Source organism: Esox lucius, chromosome 25 (assembly GCF_011004845.1).
Source record: "Esox lucius isolate fEsoLuc1 chromosome 25, fEsoLuc1.pri, whole genome shotgun sequence".
Lineage (NCBI taxonomy): Eukaryota > Metazoa > Chordata > Actinopteri > Esociformes > Esocidae > Esox > Esox lucius.
Window position 1 is genome coordinate 19,607,151 of NC_047593.1, and position 16,832 is coordinate 19,623,982.

The 16,832-nt window shown below is 50.4% G+C and overlaps 1 protein-coding gene and 1 long non-coding RNA gene across 4 annotated transcripts in view; both read left to right on the forward strand.

Moving 5' to 3' along the window:
- ecpas (Ecm29 proteasome adaptor and scaffold) overlaps positions 1 to 16,733 on the forward strand; it is a 21,956-nt gene extending 5,223 nt beyond the window's left edge. For 2 of the 3 annotated variants that reach the window (XM_034290882.1, XM_034290880.1), the window contains exons 8-44: positions 49 to 127; positions 529 to 648; positions 819 to 904; positions 1,444 to 1,569; positions 1,740 to 1,806; positions 1,922 to 2,044; positions 2,237 to 2,340; positions 2,512 to 2,716; positions 2,894 to 3,122; positions 3,338 to 3,429; positions 3,599 to 3,733; positions 3,972 to 4,143; positions 4,429 to 4,601; positions 4,991 to 5,092; positions 5,221 to 5,344; positions 5,450 to 5,595; positions 6,212 to 6,266; positions 6,549 to 6,663; positions 6,767 to 6,953; positions 7,045 to 7,212; positions 7,507 to 7,692; positions 7,775 to 7,941; positions 8,053 to 8,203; positions 8,437 to 8,502; positions 9,629 to 9,718; positions 10,973 to 11,039; positions 11,244 to 11,335; positions 11,490 to 11,556; positions 11,719 to 11,916; positions 12,029 to 12,240; positions 12,333 to 12,376; positions 12,490 to 12,682; positions 12,977 to 13,115; positions 13,388 to 13,493; positions 13,705 to 13,799; positions 15,460 to 15,531; positions 15,687 to 16,733. In XM_034290882.1, the coding sequence (XP_034146773.1) occupies positions 49 to 127; positions 529 to 648; positions 819 to 904; positions 1,444 to 1,569; positions 1,740 to 1,806; positions 1,922 to 2,044; positions 2,237 to 2,340; positions 2,512 to 2,716; positions 2,894 to 3,122; positions 3,338 to 3,429; positions 3,599 to 3,733; positions 3,972 to 4,143; positions 4,429 to 4,601; positions 4,991 to 5,092; positions 5,221 to 5,344; positions 5,450 to 5,595; positions 6,212 to 6,266; positions 6,549 to 6,663; positions 6,767 to 6,953; positions 7,045 to 7,212; positions 7,507 to 7,692; positions 7,775 to 7,941; positions 8,053 to 8,203; positions 8,437 to 8,502; positions 9,629 to 9,718; positions 10,973 to 11,039; positions 11,244 to 11,335; positions 11,490 to 11,556; positions 11,719 to 11,916; positions 12,029 to 12,240; positions 12,333 to 12,376; positions 12,490 to 12,682; positions 12,977 to 13,115; positions 13,388 to 13,493; positions 13,705 to 13,799; positions 15,460 to 15,531; positions 15,687 to 15,826 (4,693 nt within the window). In that variant the 3' untranslated portion in view covers positions 15,827 to 16,733. The remainder of the gene's footprint in view (positions 1 to 48; positions 128 to 528; positions 649 to 818; positions 905 to 1,443; positions 1,570 to 1,739; positions 1,807 to 1,921; positions 2,045 to 2,236; positions 2,341 to 2,511; positions 2,717 to 2,893; positions 3,123 to 3,337; positions 3,430 to 3,598; positions 3,734 to 3,971; positions 4,144 to 4,428; positions 4,602 to 4,990; positions 5,093 to 5,220; positions 5,345 to 5,449; positions 5,596 to 6,211; positions 6,267 to 6,548; positions 6,664 to 6,766; positions 6,954 to 7,044; positions 7,213 to 7,506; positions 7,693 to 7,774; positions 7,942 to 8,052; positions 8,204 to 8,436; positions 8,503 to 9,628; positions 9,719 to 10,972; positions 11,040 to 11,243; positions 11,336 to 11,489; positions 11,557 to 11,718; positions 11,917 to 12,028; positions 12,241 to 12,332; positions 12,377 to 12,489; positions 12,683 to 12,976; positions 13,116 to 13,387; positions 13,494 to 13,704; positions 13,800 to 15,459; positions 15,532 to 15,686) is intronic. The other variant, XM_034290881.1, reaches the window with a different exon arrangement.
- On the forward strand, positions 13,806 to 15,142 carry LOC117594069. Its single transcript, XR_004575460.1, has 3 exons — positions 13,806 to 14,401; positions 14,790 to 14,825; positions 14,898 to 15,142. It is a non-coding gene; the product is annotated as an uncharacterized LOC117594069 (long non-coding RNA).
- Positions 16,734 to 16,832: the final 99 nt, after the last annotated feature.

Consider the following 16,832-nt stretch of genomic DNA (forward strand, 5'->3'; position numbering starts at 1 on the left):
TCTGTTCCCAAGGTCTGTTGTTGTGTGAATTTGTTGTTGATTTTGCAGTATTATCGACTGGAATAACCCCCTGATCGTCAACAAGATGTACAAGGTTTATCTGGGAGACATCCCACTCAAAACCAAGGTGTGTTAAAACTTCATTCTGGCAACTTTATAAAAAACAAAGACAGGGTTTCTCACAGTAAAGGTTGTTTGTCTGACGAAAAATTGGGGCACAGGAGAACATCAGAACGTCGCGCTCTGGTCACAGTGTCGTGCTATGTCACAGTGTCGTGCTATGTCACAGTGTCGTGCTATGTCACAGTGTCGTGCTATGTCACAGTGTCGTGCTATGTCACAGTGTCGTGCTATGTCACAGTGTCGTGCTATGTCACAGTGTCGTGCTATGTCACAGTGTCGTGCTATGTCACAGTGTCGTGCTATGTCACAGTGTCGTGCTATGTCACAGTGTCGTGCTATGTCACAGTGTCGTGCTATGTCACAGTGTCGTGCTATGTCACAGTGTCGTGCTATGTCTTGTCATAGGGAGCCAGTCTGAAGAGAGAGCTGAAGCATGAGCCAGTCAGTACCAGAGTGAAGCTGAAGATCTTACCACACCTTCTTCGCTCACGCCTCGCAGCAGAGTGTTTCCCTGCTAACATACAGGTGTGTGTGTGTGAGTGTGAGAAACAAAAGCCAACTGCCTTGGAATGTGGGTTCACGCATCTTTTTTGAATATCCTTGGGCCTGTTCCCAAGGAACTCTATACCTGTGTTTTTTTCATCTTCTTGTCACACTTTCTTTCAATGCCTCCTCATTCTCCTCTCCCTCTTCAGGTGGTGTATGATGGCCTGTTTGGAGCCAACACCAACAACAAGCTTCTGTCTCTCACTCTTCAGTTTGTCCACCACATCTGCCAGATGTAAGTACTGGTCCCTAGACGGCTTGAAAGGTTCACGCTGGAGAACCGATCAGCTGTCCCACCCACATTTAAAGGGCACCATATTTGGCGACGGGTGTGACATTTCTTACCGGCTGCCCCTGCTTTAGTCCCCCAGAAACAACTTTTATTTGTATTTTTTATTGTATCCCAGGCTGAATGTGGAACTTCGGTCGCACGCGTGACCCAGTGATGCATTCATTTTTATGGAATAACACAGTGACTCGAACGGCCAATGAGACGGTCCCTGATCGAGTCACTTTAACCATTGTTTTAGTCAACCTTGTTGTGTCCTGGTCGTGCCTTTGTCTTTGCTTGTAACACGCTCTTTCAAAATGTATGGATTTTTAGGTCTAGTAAATTACCATGACTACGGTCCGCTTGATACATCTCGCCAAGCCACTTTTTATCACATATCAGCCATTGGCGACTGGTCAGACGCTATAACCACTAGGCTGCCCGGGTCAGGATTTTGTTCCAGCCCAACACTGAACCCCCCCCCCCCCCCCCGCCTTCCACAGATGCCCCGACACCAACAAACCCCTGGGCCTGATGCTCCTCAACGGCCTGACCAAGCTCATCAACGAGTACAAGGAGGACCCCAAGCTGCTCTGCATGGCCTACGCCGCCGTGGGCAAGCTGTCCAGGTAACGCTTAATACGCCCGTCGCGTGGTTGGTCCAAGCCCTGCTTTGTGGCGGCCAGACAGACAGTAATTTTTTGGGAAATTCTATTGGCTCATCTGTATGCGTCGGACGTTATTTGTTTGGGGTGGTGATGATGATGATGAGGTGGTTCTGTGTTCACTCCGCATGTAGCCGGATGCCTCAACTCTTCACCAAGGACATCGCCCTGGTCCAGCAGTTCTTCGAGGCCATGTGCAAGGTGTGTTTCCCCCCCCCTGTCTCTAGAGAGGGCTATTTTCTCCTTTTAAAGCTGAGTTTAAAAAGTCTGCGGCCGACACTTTCGTGTGTTCCAACCGTCTGCTCTGTCTTTGTAGGAGGAGCCTGATGTGCGTCTGGCCATACAGGAGGCCCTGTCCATGATGGTCGGCGCTTACGCCAACCTCCAGGGGGCGCTACTCAACCTGATGGAGGCACTGGTGGCGGCTTACATGGGAAAGGTACACTGAGACCTGCTGTCAGGAGCTTTCTGAGTGTATGTTTGTCTGTTTTTTATTTTATTTTTAACCATGGACCCAGGATGTTTCAACATGTCTTATAATGATTCTAATGAAAATTTGTTTTGTATAGGTTTGTTTTAAATAACTCCTGAGTGCTGTTGTCCTAATCTTTTCTGATTTCTCATTGGTCAGCCCGAGGTGCAGGTGCGCCAGGTGGCCATGAAGTATGCCAGCACGGTATTCGCTTCTGATCACGTGCCCTCCAGATATCTTCTCCTATTGGCTGCCGGGGACACGTGAGTTTAAGTATCACCACACTCGCCCAACGGAGACAACCCTCTTTAAATGGGTCAATGCTAAATACCTCTGTCAGTGCAGTTGGATGACCAACGATGTCCGTTTTGCGCGTGCTGATAAAGTGAAACGAACTGAACGTTGTTCGACTGAGTGCCGTTGGTGCCTTGCAGGAGAGAGGAGGTGAGCGGTGAGGCCCAGCGTGTTCTGAGGGCTCTGCCTGCCAAGAGCTCAGAGAAGGAGGGGTGCAAGCCCATGCCCTCCTTCCCCGACATGGTGACCTACATCCAGGAGAAGGCTGCCCAGAGGATGAAGACGCCGGCTAAGTACATCGTGGGGACGTCCATTCTCCCCTTCAACCCGTCTGCTTTTGGCGAGGTATAGGAAGTAGCTAAGCGAAAACAATTCGGTTTTATTTTCTGACGTGTTTGCAGATGTGACAGTTTACTTACACATTGAAAGGAGGGGGAAAGAAAGTACTGTTCACACTTGCTGATTGCATCACTTCCTGATTGATGTCATCTTTTCTTGGCGTGACCCGGCGCTGTCCCCCAGATCGTCCTGTACCTGCGCATGTGCTTGGCCCACAGTGCCGGGGCCACGCCCGTCTCTAAGAGCCTGGCGGACATGCAGGACGACGCCCCCGCCATCGGACGCTACGTACAGACCCTGCTGTCCAACGACGCCCTGACCCCGCCCTCCTCCATGGGGACCAAGGGGGCGGAGACCAACCCGGTCCAGGTCTACATGGAGCTGCTGCAGCAACTGCTGTCTGCCATAGGAGGTGAGGGGCTGGTCAAGGGGCTGCTTGCCTGGCTGACGTCTAGCTATGCGCCTGGGCTAACGAATATGGTTTATCTGGGGTTTGTAGTCTTTCAGCTGTAAGTGCTTTAACTGTTACATTGAGGTGCTGTGGCAGTGGTTGTAGTTTATGCCACTGGGGTGGTTCTTTTTTTGTGTTTGATGAGTGGGGATGTTCAAGGTGTACTGTTCCGACAGGCGTTCCGGTGATGTACTGTCTTCTCGAGGTGGTGTCCATCTGTCCTGAAAAACTGGCCCCCAGGTTTATTGACAAGATAGACTGGATCAAGGTACTTATAGTGTTGTGCTTGTTGGTTTGCTGTGCCAAAACATTTTAGCTAATTATTTCTAGTACATTTATTTAATGTATTGAAAGTCATACATTTTCTTATGCTAGTATACAAAATGAATTTTGCTAATGATATGCTAATTGATGCTAACACTAAATTATCCATCCAGAGTCTGATGAACACCAACAAGGAGGACATGCGAGAACTAGCAGCCCAGCTATATGCTGTGGTGGTGTCAACCATGTCAGGCAATGAGCTGAAGACTGCAGTGCAGACACTTATCAAGATCACTAAAGACACGCACGTGAGTTACTGAAAACAAACATCCATGTAGTTAGGTCACATGACAAGTCCACTATACAAATGGGTTTATTCATATATTCTTTGTGTGCACTTTCTGTAGACTTGGTCGTTAGTTTCTAGTTTTCAAATGGGCCCCTGTTTTGGTTTATGTTACGTATCATGTTACGTTTCCTGTGGAAGAGGATGATTTCTACAGTTTTCTAAAACGGTGTAACTGTATGCCCTCTTGGAAACTGCAGAGTCCTGAGACCCAGCACGGAGCCATCATGGCCCTGGGCTACATGGTGGGCAGGTACATAAACAAGAGGAAGTCTTTCACCAATGGAGACTCCGCCCTCAACCGGGAGCAGAGGATGAGTGCCACGACCAAAGAGGATGAGGAGCTGGTCGCTATAGCAACCAAAGCCATCGGTAGGTGGATCTTATTTCATAGTGCAAATGTTGTGTGTCAGAAAATGTGCGTTATTACATAAAATAGTGACACATTCTTGCATATAGAACAGCCTAAAATTAGAGAGAATTTGCAAGTGAAACACAAAGATAAAAATGGGTGTCTGTACAAACACTTTGTGACACCTGCTGCTGTAAAAAGGGCTTCCAGGAAATACATTTGATTGATTTGAGTTTGACTGACTGGAGCATAAGTCATCCCGTGCGTCCGCTTCCCTCTGCCCACCTGGGTGCGTCTGTCGTCAGGTTCTTTCATGGACAGCGGCTCGTCCCTCCTGGCCGTGGCGGCGTGCACGGCCCTGGGCGAGATGGCGAGGAACGGCCCCCTGCTCATCCCCTCGGAGGGGGAGGGCTTCACCAAGATGGCCATGGTGGACAACATGCTGGCCCGCATCCCCTCGGGGAAGGAATCCCTCAAGGTGACCGGCGTCGCGAGTCGTCCGCTGTGTTGGTTTTTGTTTTTCTAGATGTCAAATGTGACGAGGATGTGCGCACTGCCCATTCATATTAAGGTTACATAACCCCGCAGAAGATGGGTTTTTAATACAACCGACTGGGTAGATTTTAATTCCACTTGGAGCCTTTTTACGTCACGCTGTTTTTAATAACACACCAGAGTTCAGTGGAAACACACAGTGGCAGACAACAGTCACATCTACTTTCTGTGCAAATCTTGACAAAACGAGGGATAATCTAATGGAAATTGGGTACGTCTCATCTGCCCCGATGAAGGAAAGGGACATTTAATCCGTTCTTTGGGCCTCCAACACGCGTGAGAGAGGAGTAGTAATGTTTCCTCTGTGTTTAGATGAAGGAGAGGGCCATCCAGACTCTGGGATATCTACCGGTGGGAGACGGGGACTTTGCCCACCAGAAGAAGCTCATTCAGGGGCTCATGGACTCGGTGGAGGTAGGGGATTGGCTCTCGCTTCAGAAGACCTGTGCCTGGCTACGTAGGAGATGAATAACCCTTCACTGAACTTTAAGCTTGCAGGGACAGCTGGGATGTGTAGTTAATATTGTCCCAACCCCCTCCAGGCCAAACAGGTGGAACTGCAGTTCACAGTGGGTGAAGCCATTACCAGTGCTGCTATAGGAACCAGTTCTGGTGCCGCCAGGGACCCATGGACCTGTACTGAAGAACAGTACACACCACCAGACAGTAAGACACACACACACACCACCATTGACTGTCTCTCTCTCTCTCTCTGTTTTCCTGTCTGTCTCTCACACACACTCTGTCCTTCTGTCTCTCTCTCCCTGGCAGATGTGAAGAGTAATGATGTGGTTCCTTGGGTGTTGAACTCGATCCTCTCCAAATACATCCCGAGTCAGAACCCCCATGTAAGACAGGCCGCATGCATTTGGCTGCTCTCCGTGGTCAAGAAGCTCCACCAGCATAAGGAGATCAGGGTATGTACACTGTGTTTAGGGGTCAGGGGTCAGGGCTGAGGTCAAGAAACTCCACCAGCATAAGGAGATCAGGGTATGTACACCGTGTTTAGGGGTCAGGGGTCAGGGCTGAGGTCAAGAAACTCCACCAGCATAAGGAGATCAGGGTATGTACACCGTGTTTAGGGGTCAGGGGTCAGGGCTGAGGTCAAGAAGCTCCACCAGCATAAGGAGATCAGGGTATGTACACCGTGGTCAGGGGTCAGGGCTGAGGTCAAGAAGCTCCACCAGCATAAGGAGATCAGGGTATGTACACCGTGTTTAGGGGTCAGGGGTTAGGGCTGAGGTCAAGAAGCTCCACCAGCATAAGGAGATCAGGGTATGTACACCGTGTTTAGGGGTCAGGGCTGAGTTCAAGAAGCTTCACCAGCATTAAGGGAAGGGGTACATACTTGAGCTCTTTGACCGGCTGGGTTAAAGGTCAGAAGTCATAGATAAGGGCTGGGTTCACAGGGTCTGACTGGGTCATAGGTACATTTTTACATCCAGGTGACCGGATGGCTTAAACAGGTTATAGTGCATTATTATAATTCCTGAAGGGTATTAAACCTCAGTCTGTATTCCTGTCATCTTCCAGTCTCACCTGAAGGAGATTCAGACGGCGTTCATCTCCATCCTGTCAGACCCAGACGGTGAGTCACCAGCAAGATCTTAACCCGTCACATCTACTGAACTCGTCACTTCTTAACCCGTCACATCTACTGAACTCGTCACTTCTTAACCCGTCACATCTACTGAACTCGTCACTTCTTAACCCGTCACATCTACTGAACTTGTCACTTCTTAACCCGTCACATCTACTGAACTCGTCACTTCTTAACCCGTCACATCTACTGAACTCGTCACATCAACCAGGAGTCACGTCAACCTAACCAAGTCGTATTCCTAATCTGCTCCCTCTCGTGCTTCTCCAGAGCTGAGTCAGGACGTGGCATCTAAAGGCCTGGGTCTGGTGTATGAGCTGGGGGAGGAGGGAGATCAGCAGGAGCTGGTGTCGACCCTGGTGGAGACCCTGATGACGGGGAAGAGGTGAGAGACTGGATCAAATCTCCTGCTGTCACTCCTGTCTACCATACAGGTTGTATGTGTTGCCAGGCCAAAGCGCACAGCCTCAGTGGTTTTTGTGCCTCAGGGTGAAGCATGCAGTGTCTGAGGACACTGAGGTGTTCCAGGGGGAGACTCTGGGGAAGGCGCCTGACGGCCATGGCCTCTCCACCTACAAAGAGCTGTGCTCATTGGCCAGCGACCTCAACCAACCAGATCTGGTCTACAAGTTCATGAACCTGGCCAATCACCACGCCATGTGGAACTCCCGCAAGGTAAACCAGGAAGTTACACAAATGTTTTTTTTTATTTGTAAGGAAAAACATTTTGGTCCGTGGTCATAATCCCCCCCACTCCACTCAACAGGGAGCAGCATTTGGGTTTAACGTCATAGCGACAAAGGCTGGGGAACAGCTGGCTCCCTATCTGCCCCAGCTGGTGCCACGCCTCTACCGCTACCAGTTTGACCCCAATCTAGGCATCAGACAGGCCATGACGTCCATCTGGGACGCCCTTGTCACGGATAAGAACACGGTATGAACGCACGCACGCGTTTTACACCAAACTTGGCTGTCCTACTTTTACTAATCCTAACCTCAACCCAATCTTCAATAACCTAACATCGATCCCTAAACTGTACCTAGTCCTAATTCCTAATTGTAACTTTTACCTTAAACCAAGCATTTACGACCAAAATAAATAAGATGGAGACAGGAAGGAAGTCCCAGTTAGTCTTTTTAGCAAAGTTTGGGGACATTTCTATTAGGTTAGAGATCACACATTACAGACGAAATCCCACACATTCTCTTCCACCCCCCCCCCCACCAGGTGGATAAGTACTTGAAGGAGATCCTTCAGGACGTTATATCGAATCTGACCAGTAACACCTGGAGGGCCCGAGAGTCCGCCTGCCTCGCCCTCAACGACCTCATCCGGGGGCGGAACGGCGACGACCTCATCGACCACCTGGCGGAGATCTGGGAGACCCTGTTCAGGGTGCTGGATGACATCAAGGTGTGTGCCCGGAGACACGCCCCTCTGTCCCTGTCTGTGCGTTTTCACCTGGCTAATGTGTGTGTGTGTGTGTGTGTGTCAGGAGTCAGTCAGAAAGGCTGCCGACATCACCCTAAAGACGCTGAGCAAGGTGTGTGCCCGGATGTGCGAGTCATCCAGCGTGACGTCCCAGCGGACCGTGGCCGTACTCCTGCCCGCCCTGCTGGACAAAGGCATCGTCAGCAACGTCCCGGAGGTCCGCTCTCTCAGGTGGGCACGACGCTCCCGTCTTCCTCCTCGCCGTCAGGTTGATGTGGGGAGTTACGGTGGCCCCACTGGGGCAGGGACTAAGTGGTGACCTGTTCCCTTCTGTCCCCGCAGCATCCAGACCCTGGTGAAGGTGTCTAAAACGGCGGGGAGCAGGTTGAAGCCCCACGCCCCCCGTCTCATCCCGGCTCTGCTGGAGGCCCTCAGCGTTCTGGAGCCTCAGGTCCTCAATTACCTCAGCCTTCGAGCCACCGAGCAGGAGAAGGTAGAGCCCAACACACACACACTGTCTCTGTTGTATGTCTGATGAGATGTGTGGAGTAGGTGCTGACTAAACACACCCAATGGTTAAGTGTGTGTGTGTGTGTGTGTGTGTGTGTGTGTGTGTGTGTGTGTGTGTGTGTGTGTGTGTGTGTGTGTGTGTGTGTGTGTGTGTGTGTGTGTGTGTGTGTGTGTGTGTGTGTGTGTGTGTGTGTGTGTGTGTGTGTGTGCCTGCAGACTGCCATGGATGCAGCCAGACTCAGTGCTGCCAAGTCCTCCCCTATGATGGAAACCATCAACATAGTAAGAAACTCACGCATTACACAGACCTTTATTACACGTATTACACAGACCTTTATTACACAGACCTTTATTACACGTATTACGCAGACCTTTATTACACGTATTACGCAGACCTTTATTACACGTATTACGCAGACCTTTATTACCCGTATTACGCAGACCTTTATTACCCGTATTACGCAGACCTTTATTACCCGTATTACGCAGACCTTTATTACCCGTATTACGCAGACCTTTATTACCCGTATTACGCAGACCTTTATTACCCGTATTACGCAGACCTTTATTACCCGTATTACGCAGACCTTTATTACCCGTATTACGCAGACCTTTATTACCCGTATTACGCAGACCTTTATTACACGTATTACGCAGACCTTTATTACACGTATTACGCAGACCTTTATTACACAGACCTTTATTACACGTATTACACAGACCTTTATTACACGTATTACACAGACCTTTATTACACGTATTACACAGACCTTTATTACAGAGAACCAGGCAATGTCTTCTCTGCCTAAAATCTTGTAATGGAAAAATCACTGTGTGGTAGGGGTGTAACGATTCTCCAAATCCTTGATTCGATTTCACTTTCGTTACACCCCCACGGTGTGGTGTTTATTGAAGCCTGACCCATTTCCCCTCCCATTTTAATCACCCATTGTTTTTCTTGTGTTGACATTGGCCTGATACCCTGAGGTAAAAACTGATGTTTAGAAGTGGAAAGAGGCCTTTCTCTGTACAGGGTAGTGGTGGCCATTGGAGGCTTCATTAGCGTTATTTTAGCAGCATGAAATTATGCAGGCAGCACTCTGATTTTCGTTATCACAATAAAAGCCATCACTGAAATTTATAAGGCAGTGTAGTTAACAATCTAGTCTGTGAAAAAGAATAACATTGGAACGGACATTAAACATAAACTGTACAGACTAGATTAACTATTTTGCCTTATATAGCTCAATGATGGCTTTTATTTTGAAAAAGAAAATCTGAGTTAGCGCTGCTAGCGTAATATCCTGCTGCTAGAAGAACGGTAATGAAGCCTCCAGTGGCCGTCACTAGTATAGGGTCTCTACAGCCGGGACATCCAGTGCTAACGGTCCGCGTTTCTCCCCACCAGTGTTTACAGCACCTGGATGTGTCCGTTCTGGGGGAGCTGGTCCCCAGGCTCTGTGACCTGCTGAAAGGTGGAGTGGGGCTGGGCACCAAGGTAATGTGACCCGCTGAAGGGTGGAGTGGGGCTGGGCACCAAGGTAATGTGACTTGTTGAAGGGTGGAGTGGGGCTGGGCACCAAGGTAATGTGACTTGTTGAAGGGTGGAGTGGGGCTGGGCACCAAGGTAATGTGACCTGCTGAAGGGTGGAGTGGGGCTGGGCGCCAAGGTAATGTGACCCGCTGAAGGGTGGAGTGGGGCTGGGCACCAAGGTAATGTGACCCGCTGAAAGGTGGAGTGGGGCTGGGCGCCAAGGTAATGTGACCTGCTGAAGGGTGGAGTGGGGCTGGGCGCCAAGGTAATGTGACCCGCTGAAAGGTGGAGTGGGGCTGGGCACCAAGGTAATGTGACCTGTTGAAGGGTGGAGTGGGGCTGGGCACCAAGGTAATGTGACTTGTTGAAGGGTGGAGTGGGGCTGGGCACCAAGGTAATGTGACTTGTTGAAGGGTGGAGTGGGGCTGGGCGCCAAGGTAATGTGACCTGCTGAAGGGTGGAGTGGGGCTGGGCACCAAGGTAATGTGACCTGCTGAAGGGTGGAGTGGGGCTGGGCGCCAAGGTAATGTGACCCGCTGAAGGGTGGAGTGGGGCTGGGCGCCAAGGTAATGTGACCTGCTGAAGGGTGGAGTGGGGCTGGGCACCAAGGTAATGTGACCTGCTGAAGGGTGGAGTGGGGCTGGGCGCCAAGGTAATGTGACCCGCTGAAAGGTGGAGTGGGGCTGGGCACCAAGGTAATGTGACCTGTTGAAGGGTGGAGTGGGGCTGGGCACCAAGGTAATGTGACTTGTTGAAGGGTGGAGTGGGGCTGGGCACCAAGGTAATGTGACTTGTTGAAGGGTGGAGTGGGGCTGGGCGCCAAGGTAATGTGACCTGCTGAAGGGTGGAGTGGGGCTGGGCACCAAGGTAATGTGACTTGTTGAAGGGTGGAGTGGGGCTGGGCACCAAGGTAATGTGACCTGCTGAAGGGTGGAGTGGGGCTGGGCACCAAGGTAATGTGACTTGTTGAAGGGTGGAGTGGGGCTGGGCGCCAAGGTAATGTGACCCGCTGAAGGGTGGAGTGGGGCTGGGCGCCAAGGTAATGTGACCCGCTGAAGGGTGGAGTGGGGCTGGGCACCAAGGTAATGTGACCCGCTGAAGGGTGGAGTGGGGCTGGGCACCAAGGTAATGTGAGCAGGACGCATCTTCCTCTGTCTGAGCAAACGGCTGGTGGAATGTCAGAGTAACACCACCTCATGTTCCTCCGCCCCCTCTCAGGGTGGATGTGCCAGTGTGATCGTGTCCCTCACAGTCCAGTGCCCTCAGGACCTCACCCCCTACTCAGGTAAGCACACCCCTTACTAAAAAAAAAAACCTGCCACTGAGATTTTGGAAACCGAGATACTGTCCCACTACCATTTTAATTCCATATTTCTTTTCTCATTCACTCCCTTTCCTGGGTCATTCAGGTCTTAATTAGGAACTCCTCTAAACTGGTGAACACAACCAAATGTTTTTATACCCCTCTTTTGTGTGTGTGTGTGTCCAGGTAAACTGATGAGTGCCCTGCTGAATGGGATTCATGACCGTAGCAGTGTGGTCCAGAAAGCCTTTGCCTTCGCCATGGGACATCTAGTCAGGGTGAGAAGGACACCTCAAATCATCTGCTGCTTGAGGTCCTGTTCCATGATATCAGCGCTAATGTATTGTCAAGCAGGGTGTGTAGAGTCCGTGCTGCTTTCATTCACCTAATTATTGTACAGTCAAATGGAGAGGACTTTTCTTTGCCCTTCAGACAGCAAAGGACAGTAGTGTGGAGAAACTTCTACTGAAACTCAACACCTGGTACCTGGAGAAAGAAGGTGAGACCTCTGTTTGGATCCGCTAAATGATGTGAATGTTGTGACTAGTTGGTCACTCCCACCTGGTTTCTACATCTGAACTGAAAACCTTGAAGTGAAAACACCTGGGTTGGCTTTAGATGCACCGCACCTTAACGTTCTCACCCCCCCGTCCCCCATCAGAGCCGGTGTACAAGTCGTCGTGCGCCCTGACAGTCCACGCCATCAGTCACTACAGCCCCGACGTCCTGAAGGGGCACGCGGTCGTAGCCCTCCCCCTCTCCTTCCTGGGGATGCACCAGGCCCCGGGGCCAGACGAGGAGAAGGGGGAGAGCCACGACGCCACGCTGTGGAATGAGGTCTGGCAGGACCACGTACCAGGTGAGAGGGAGACACCTGGTAAACACAGGAGGGGCTGTGCACCAGCTAAGAGACGCGCAGGAACCATGACCTTTGGGCTTTTAACCCCTCACCCCCTGCCGCCGTTCCCCAGGGAGCTTCGGTGGAATCCGCCTCTACATGACGGAGCTGATCGACATCACCCAGAAGGCTTTGCAGTCCCAGTCGTGGAAGATGAAGGCCCAGGGTGCAGCAGCCATGGCGTCCATTGCCAAGCAACAGACCGGCTCCCTTGTGGCGCCTCATCTGGGGATGGTTCTGTCAGCTCTGCTGCGGGCGCTGGCCGGGCGCACCTGGAACGGAAAGGTAGGGGTGTCGGCCACGTGCGCCGTCTGAGAGACTCGGCCAAACGGGCTGGTGGTGTTTCTCATGCAGATGCTGTCTTTGTCGGTTCACAGGAAGAGCTGCTGAAAGCCATCGGCTCAGTGGTGTCCAAATGCAGGTAAAAACATCCCCTTTCCGTCACCATGGTACCCCGATGGACTCCCACCTGCCCTCTGTTGTTAAACGGGTGATGATGATGATGATGATGATGATGATTGCGGTGTGTTTTAGTGGCGAGCTCCAGAAGTCGTCCCCGGGTCAGCCCAGTGTCCCGGAAGTCATTGAGCTGGTGTTGAAGGAGTGTCGTAAAGACAACCTGGTCTACAAGATGGCCGCCCTGGGCTGCGCCGCCGACGTCCTGCAGGCAACACAGGAGGATCGCTTCAGCGACATGGCCGACATCCTCATACCGCTCATCAAGAAGGTCTGTGTGCTGGGATTGGTTAGGATTGTTGGTGCTCATGCAGAAGTTCTGTGTGCTGGGATTGGTTAGGATTGTTAGTGCTCATCAAGAAGGTCTGTGCTGGGATTGGTTAGGATTGTTGGTGCTCATCAAGAAGGTCTGTGCTGGGATTGGTTAGGATTGTTATTTCTCATCAAAGTTTGTGTGCTGGGATTGGTTAGGATTGTTGTTGATCACAAGTTTACGCATGCATGTTCAGTCAAAACAAATTCAAGCCGACATGTTTAAATCTTCCTGAAAATCCCTGTGTGACAGAACTCTGCAGCAACATCTAGGATTCGGCACGACAGCGACGACGACCGGGATGAGAAGGAAAAGGAGCTGCAGACAGAAGCTCTGCTCTGTGCCTTCGACACGCTGGGCAAGACATGGCCCAAAAACACACAAACCCAGGGTAAGATTGTGACTGGCCCAAAAACACACAAACCCAGGGTAAGATTGTGACTGGCCCAAAAACACACAAACCCAGGGTAAGATTGTGACTGGCCCAAAAACACACAAACCCAGGGTAAGATTGTGACTGGCCCAAAAACACACAAACCCAGGGTAAGATTGTGACTGGCCCAAAAACACACAAACCCAGGGTAAGATTGTGACTGGCCCAAAAACACACAAACCCAGGGTAAATCTGATGTTGCTGTTTACTCTGGGTGTGTCTTTCTCCAGAGCGTTTCCAGTTGGACCTGTGCTGTCTGATGTGTGAGCGCTTGAAGCTCAGTACCTGGAGAGTCCAGCTGGGGGTGCTGCAGTCTATGAAGGCCTACTTCCAGGGGTAAGAACATACACACACACACCCCATTTAAGCATGCAGGCAACTGCCAAAATAAAGGAAATGCTTGAGCAATTAAGGAATGCCAAGTATATTGAAAGGAAGTTCTTCCACACAGGGAGAATGAAGTGGTTTCTGATTTGTGGAAATTTCTGTTCACTTCTTCCCTTTGATTAATGGGAATCTAACAATGTTCCTCTACGGTTTTCTTCAGACTGTTACTTTTGGAAAAAGAGAGGGACAGCCAGGATCTGACTGTCCTGTCCCAGATCCTGACGGAGACATGCTGCGCTCTGACACACCCACTAGGTAACATTTAACCACGGTCTCTGACACGCCCACTAGGTAACATTTAACCAGTCTCTGACACACCCACTAGGTAACATTTAACCAGTCTCTGACACACCCACTAGGTGACATTTAACCACGGTCTCTGACACACCCACTAGGTAACATTTAACCAGTCTCTGACACGCCCACTAGGTAACATTTAACCAGTCTCTGACACGCCCACTAGGTGACATTTAACCACGGTCTCTGACACACCCACTAGGTAACATTTAACCACGGTCTCTGACACACCCACTAGGTAACATTTAACCACGGTCTCTGACACGCCCACTAGGAAACATTTAACCAGTCTCTGACACGCCCACTAGGTGACATTTAACCACAGTCTCTGACACGCCCACTAGGTGACATTTAACCACGGTCTCTGACACGCCCACTAGGTGACATTTAACCACGGTCTCTGACACGCCCACTAGGTGACATTTAACCACGGTCTCTGACACGCCCACTAGGTGACATTTAACCACGGTCTCTGACACGCCCACTAGGTGACATTTAACCACGGTCTCTGACACGCCCACTAGGTAACATTTAACCACGGTCTCTGACACGCCCACTAGGTGACATTTAACCACAGTCTCTGACACGCCCACTAGGTGACATTTAACCAGTCTCTGACACGCCCACTAGGTGACATTTAACCAGTCTCTGACACGCCCACTAGGTGACATTTAACCAGTCTCTGACACGCCCACTAGGTGACATTTAACCACGGTCTCTGACACGCCCACTAGGTAACATTTAACCACGGTCTCTGACACGCCCACTAGGTAACATTTAACCACGGTCTCTGACACGCCCACTAGGTGACATTTAACCACGGTCTCTGACACGCCCACTAGGTGACATTTAACCACGGTCTCTGACACGCCCACTAGGTGACATTTAACCACAGTCTCTGACACGCCCACTAGGTGACATTTAACCAGTCTCTGACACGCCCACTAGGTGACATTTAACCACGGTCTCTGACACGCCCACTAGGTAACATTTAACCACGGTCTCTGACACACCCACTAGGTGACATTTAACCACGGTCTCTGACACGCCCACTAGGTGACATTTAACCACGGTCTCTGACACGCCCACTAGGTAACATTTAACCACGGTCTCTGACACGCCCACTAGGTGACATTTAACCACGGTCTCTGACACGCCCACTAGGTGACATTTAACCACGGTCTCTGACACGCCCACTAGGTGACATTTAACCACGGTCTCTGACACGCCCACTAGGTGACATTTAACCACGGTCTCTGACACGCCCACTAGGTGACATTTAACCACGGTCTCTGACACACCCACTAGGTGACATTTAACCACGGTCTCTGACACGCCCACTAGGTGACATTTAACCACGGTCTCTGACACGCCCACTAGGTGACATTTAACCACGGTCTCTGACACGCCCACTAGGTAACATTTAACCACGGTCTCTGACACGCCCACTAGGTGACATTTAACCAGTCATTTAGCTCGTTCCACAGCGCTAACACGACTATTCGTCAGTACCATTGCCGAGGGGGAGAGAGTGAGCATAGAGTTTTAAAAACCAACTTTCTTGCTTCATTAGAAAAGTTATACAAAATGTAATTCCTTAAATGTTTTGCTCTTCTAGAGAACAAGAGCTATTCCTCTGTGAGGACCGAAGCGTTGTCTGTTGTTGAACTACTGGTGCAGAGGACAGGCGGTAAGTACTCCAATCAGCTCCACTCAGAGTTGAAACACTTCCAGAACCTTCAGGAAATTCCCTGAAGCCCTGTTTGGAGGGAATAGCTTGAGCGTTTCCACTCCGCGGCTGATGTTTCCTGGACGTGGGTTGACGGTGGTTGTGTCTTGTTCTAGAGAGCGGCCAGTGGGGCTGTATGTCTGGGAAGAGTCGCGAGCTGCTACAGCGTTCGCTGTCCACGCTGCAGACAGACAGCCGACCAGACCTACGAGACAAAGCCCAGGAGCTACGTCGACACATCCAGAGTCAGCCCTGAACAAACACACACACACACTCTCTCTCAGCCCTGAAAATGCACTCACTCATCCCTTTAGAATCAACTGTAAACACACCGTCTTGAATATACCACTGAAACCAACCCGGACAGGTGATCACGGTCGGGCATTGCGTCGACGGGCAGCCGCCAGGCTCATTCTAAACGGACTGTGTCACAGAACGCCATTCAACCTGCAGGAGTTGTGTGTACCTCCACAACAGCATTACGTTCTCTCATAGCACAAACAAGGATGTTGGGGGAGCAGAAAATCCCATTCCAGCTGAAGGGGGGCTCTTTCGTAGGTGTCAGTGTATCATGTTTGGCGGGGGGGGGGGGCTCACCTGGATAGGATGCCACTAATGTCAGAACTGAGGTTTTGTAGCATGTTAGTAGAATTAGGTTAAGATTAGACGAGCAAATTTACATCTAGTTTTGCAGCCAATTTGACACGAGGGGCATTTCCTCTTCGACCTACCAGTGTGAGGAAGAATGGGGTGCTGTTGTGGGCATACGACTGCGGTCAGCGAGTCCAGGTTTATGTAAGACCCAGGGCGTACATGACTTTGTTCCAGCCCAGCACTAACACACCTGCATTGTATTCACTAGAAACCAAAGGGGCCAATATGGGCAGGGACCGAACAGAGTTTGTCATTAGAAATGCTTGTTTTTTTTTATGTTCTGTTGCGAAATGCTTTCGCTACGGTGTGCCCTAATGAACACACCCGGCCTGGGTGGAGAGAATCAGGTGCAGGGCTGAAACAAATATCTGTTGCTAACCCTCTTACAAGTCGTTCTCCAGGACCAAGGGTATTGTCCAGTGGTTAAGGAATGTTTGTGTTTGAAATGATCTCTGGTTTGCATGTTAAAAATAATGGGTGCATTTAAAAAAAAAAAAAAAAACTATTTTCAGAAACATTGAGAACTTAATAATCAAAAGTGGTGTTTGGTGTGAGAGGGAGGCATGTATTCTTGTGAATTTGTCCCCTTAATGAAATAAATACAAACA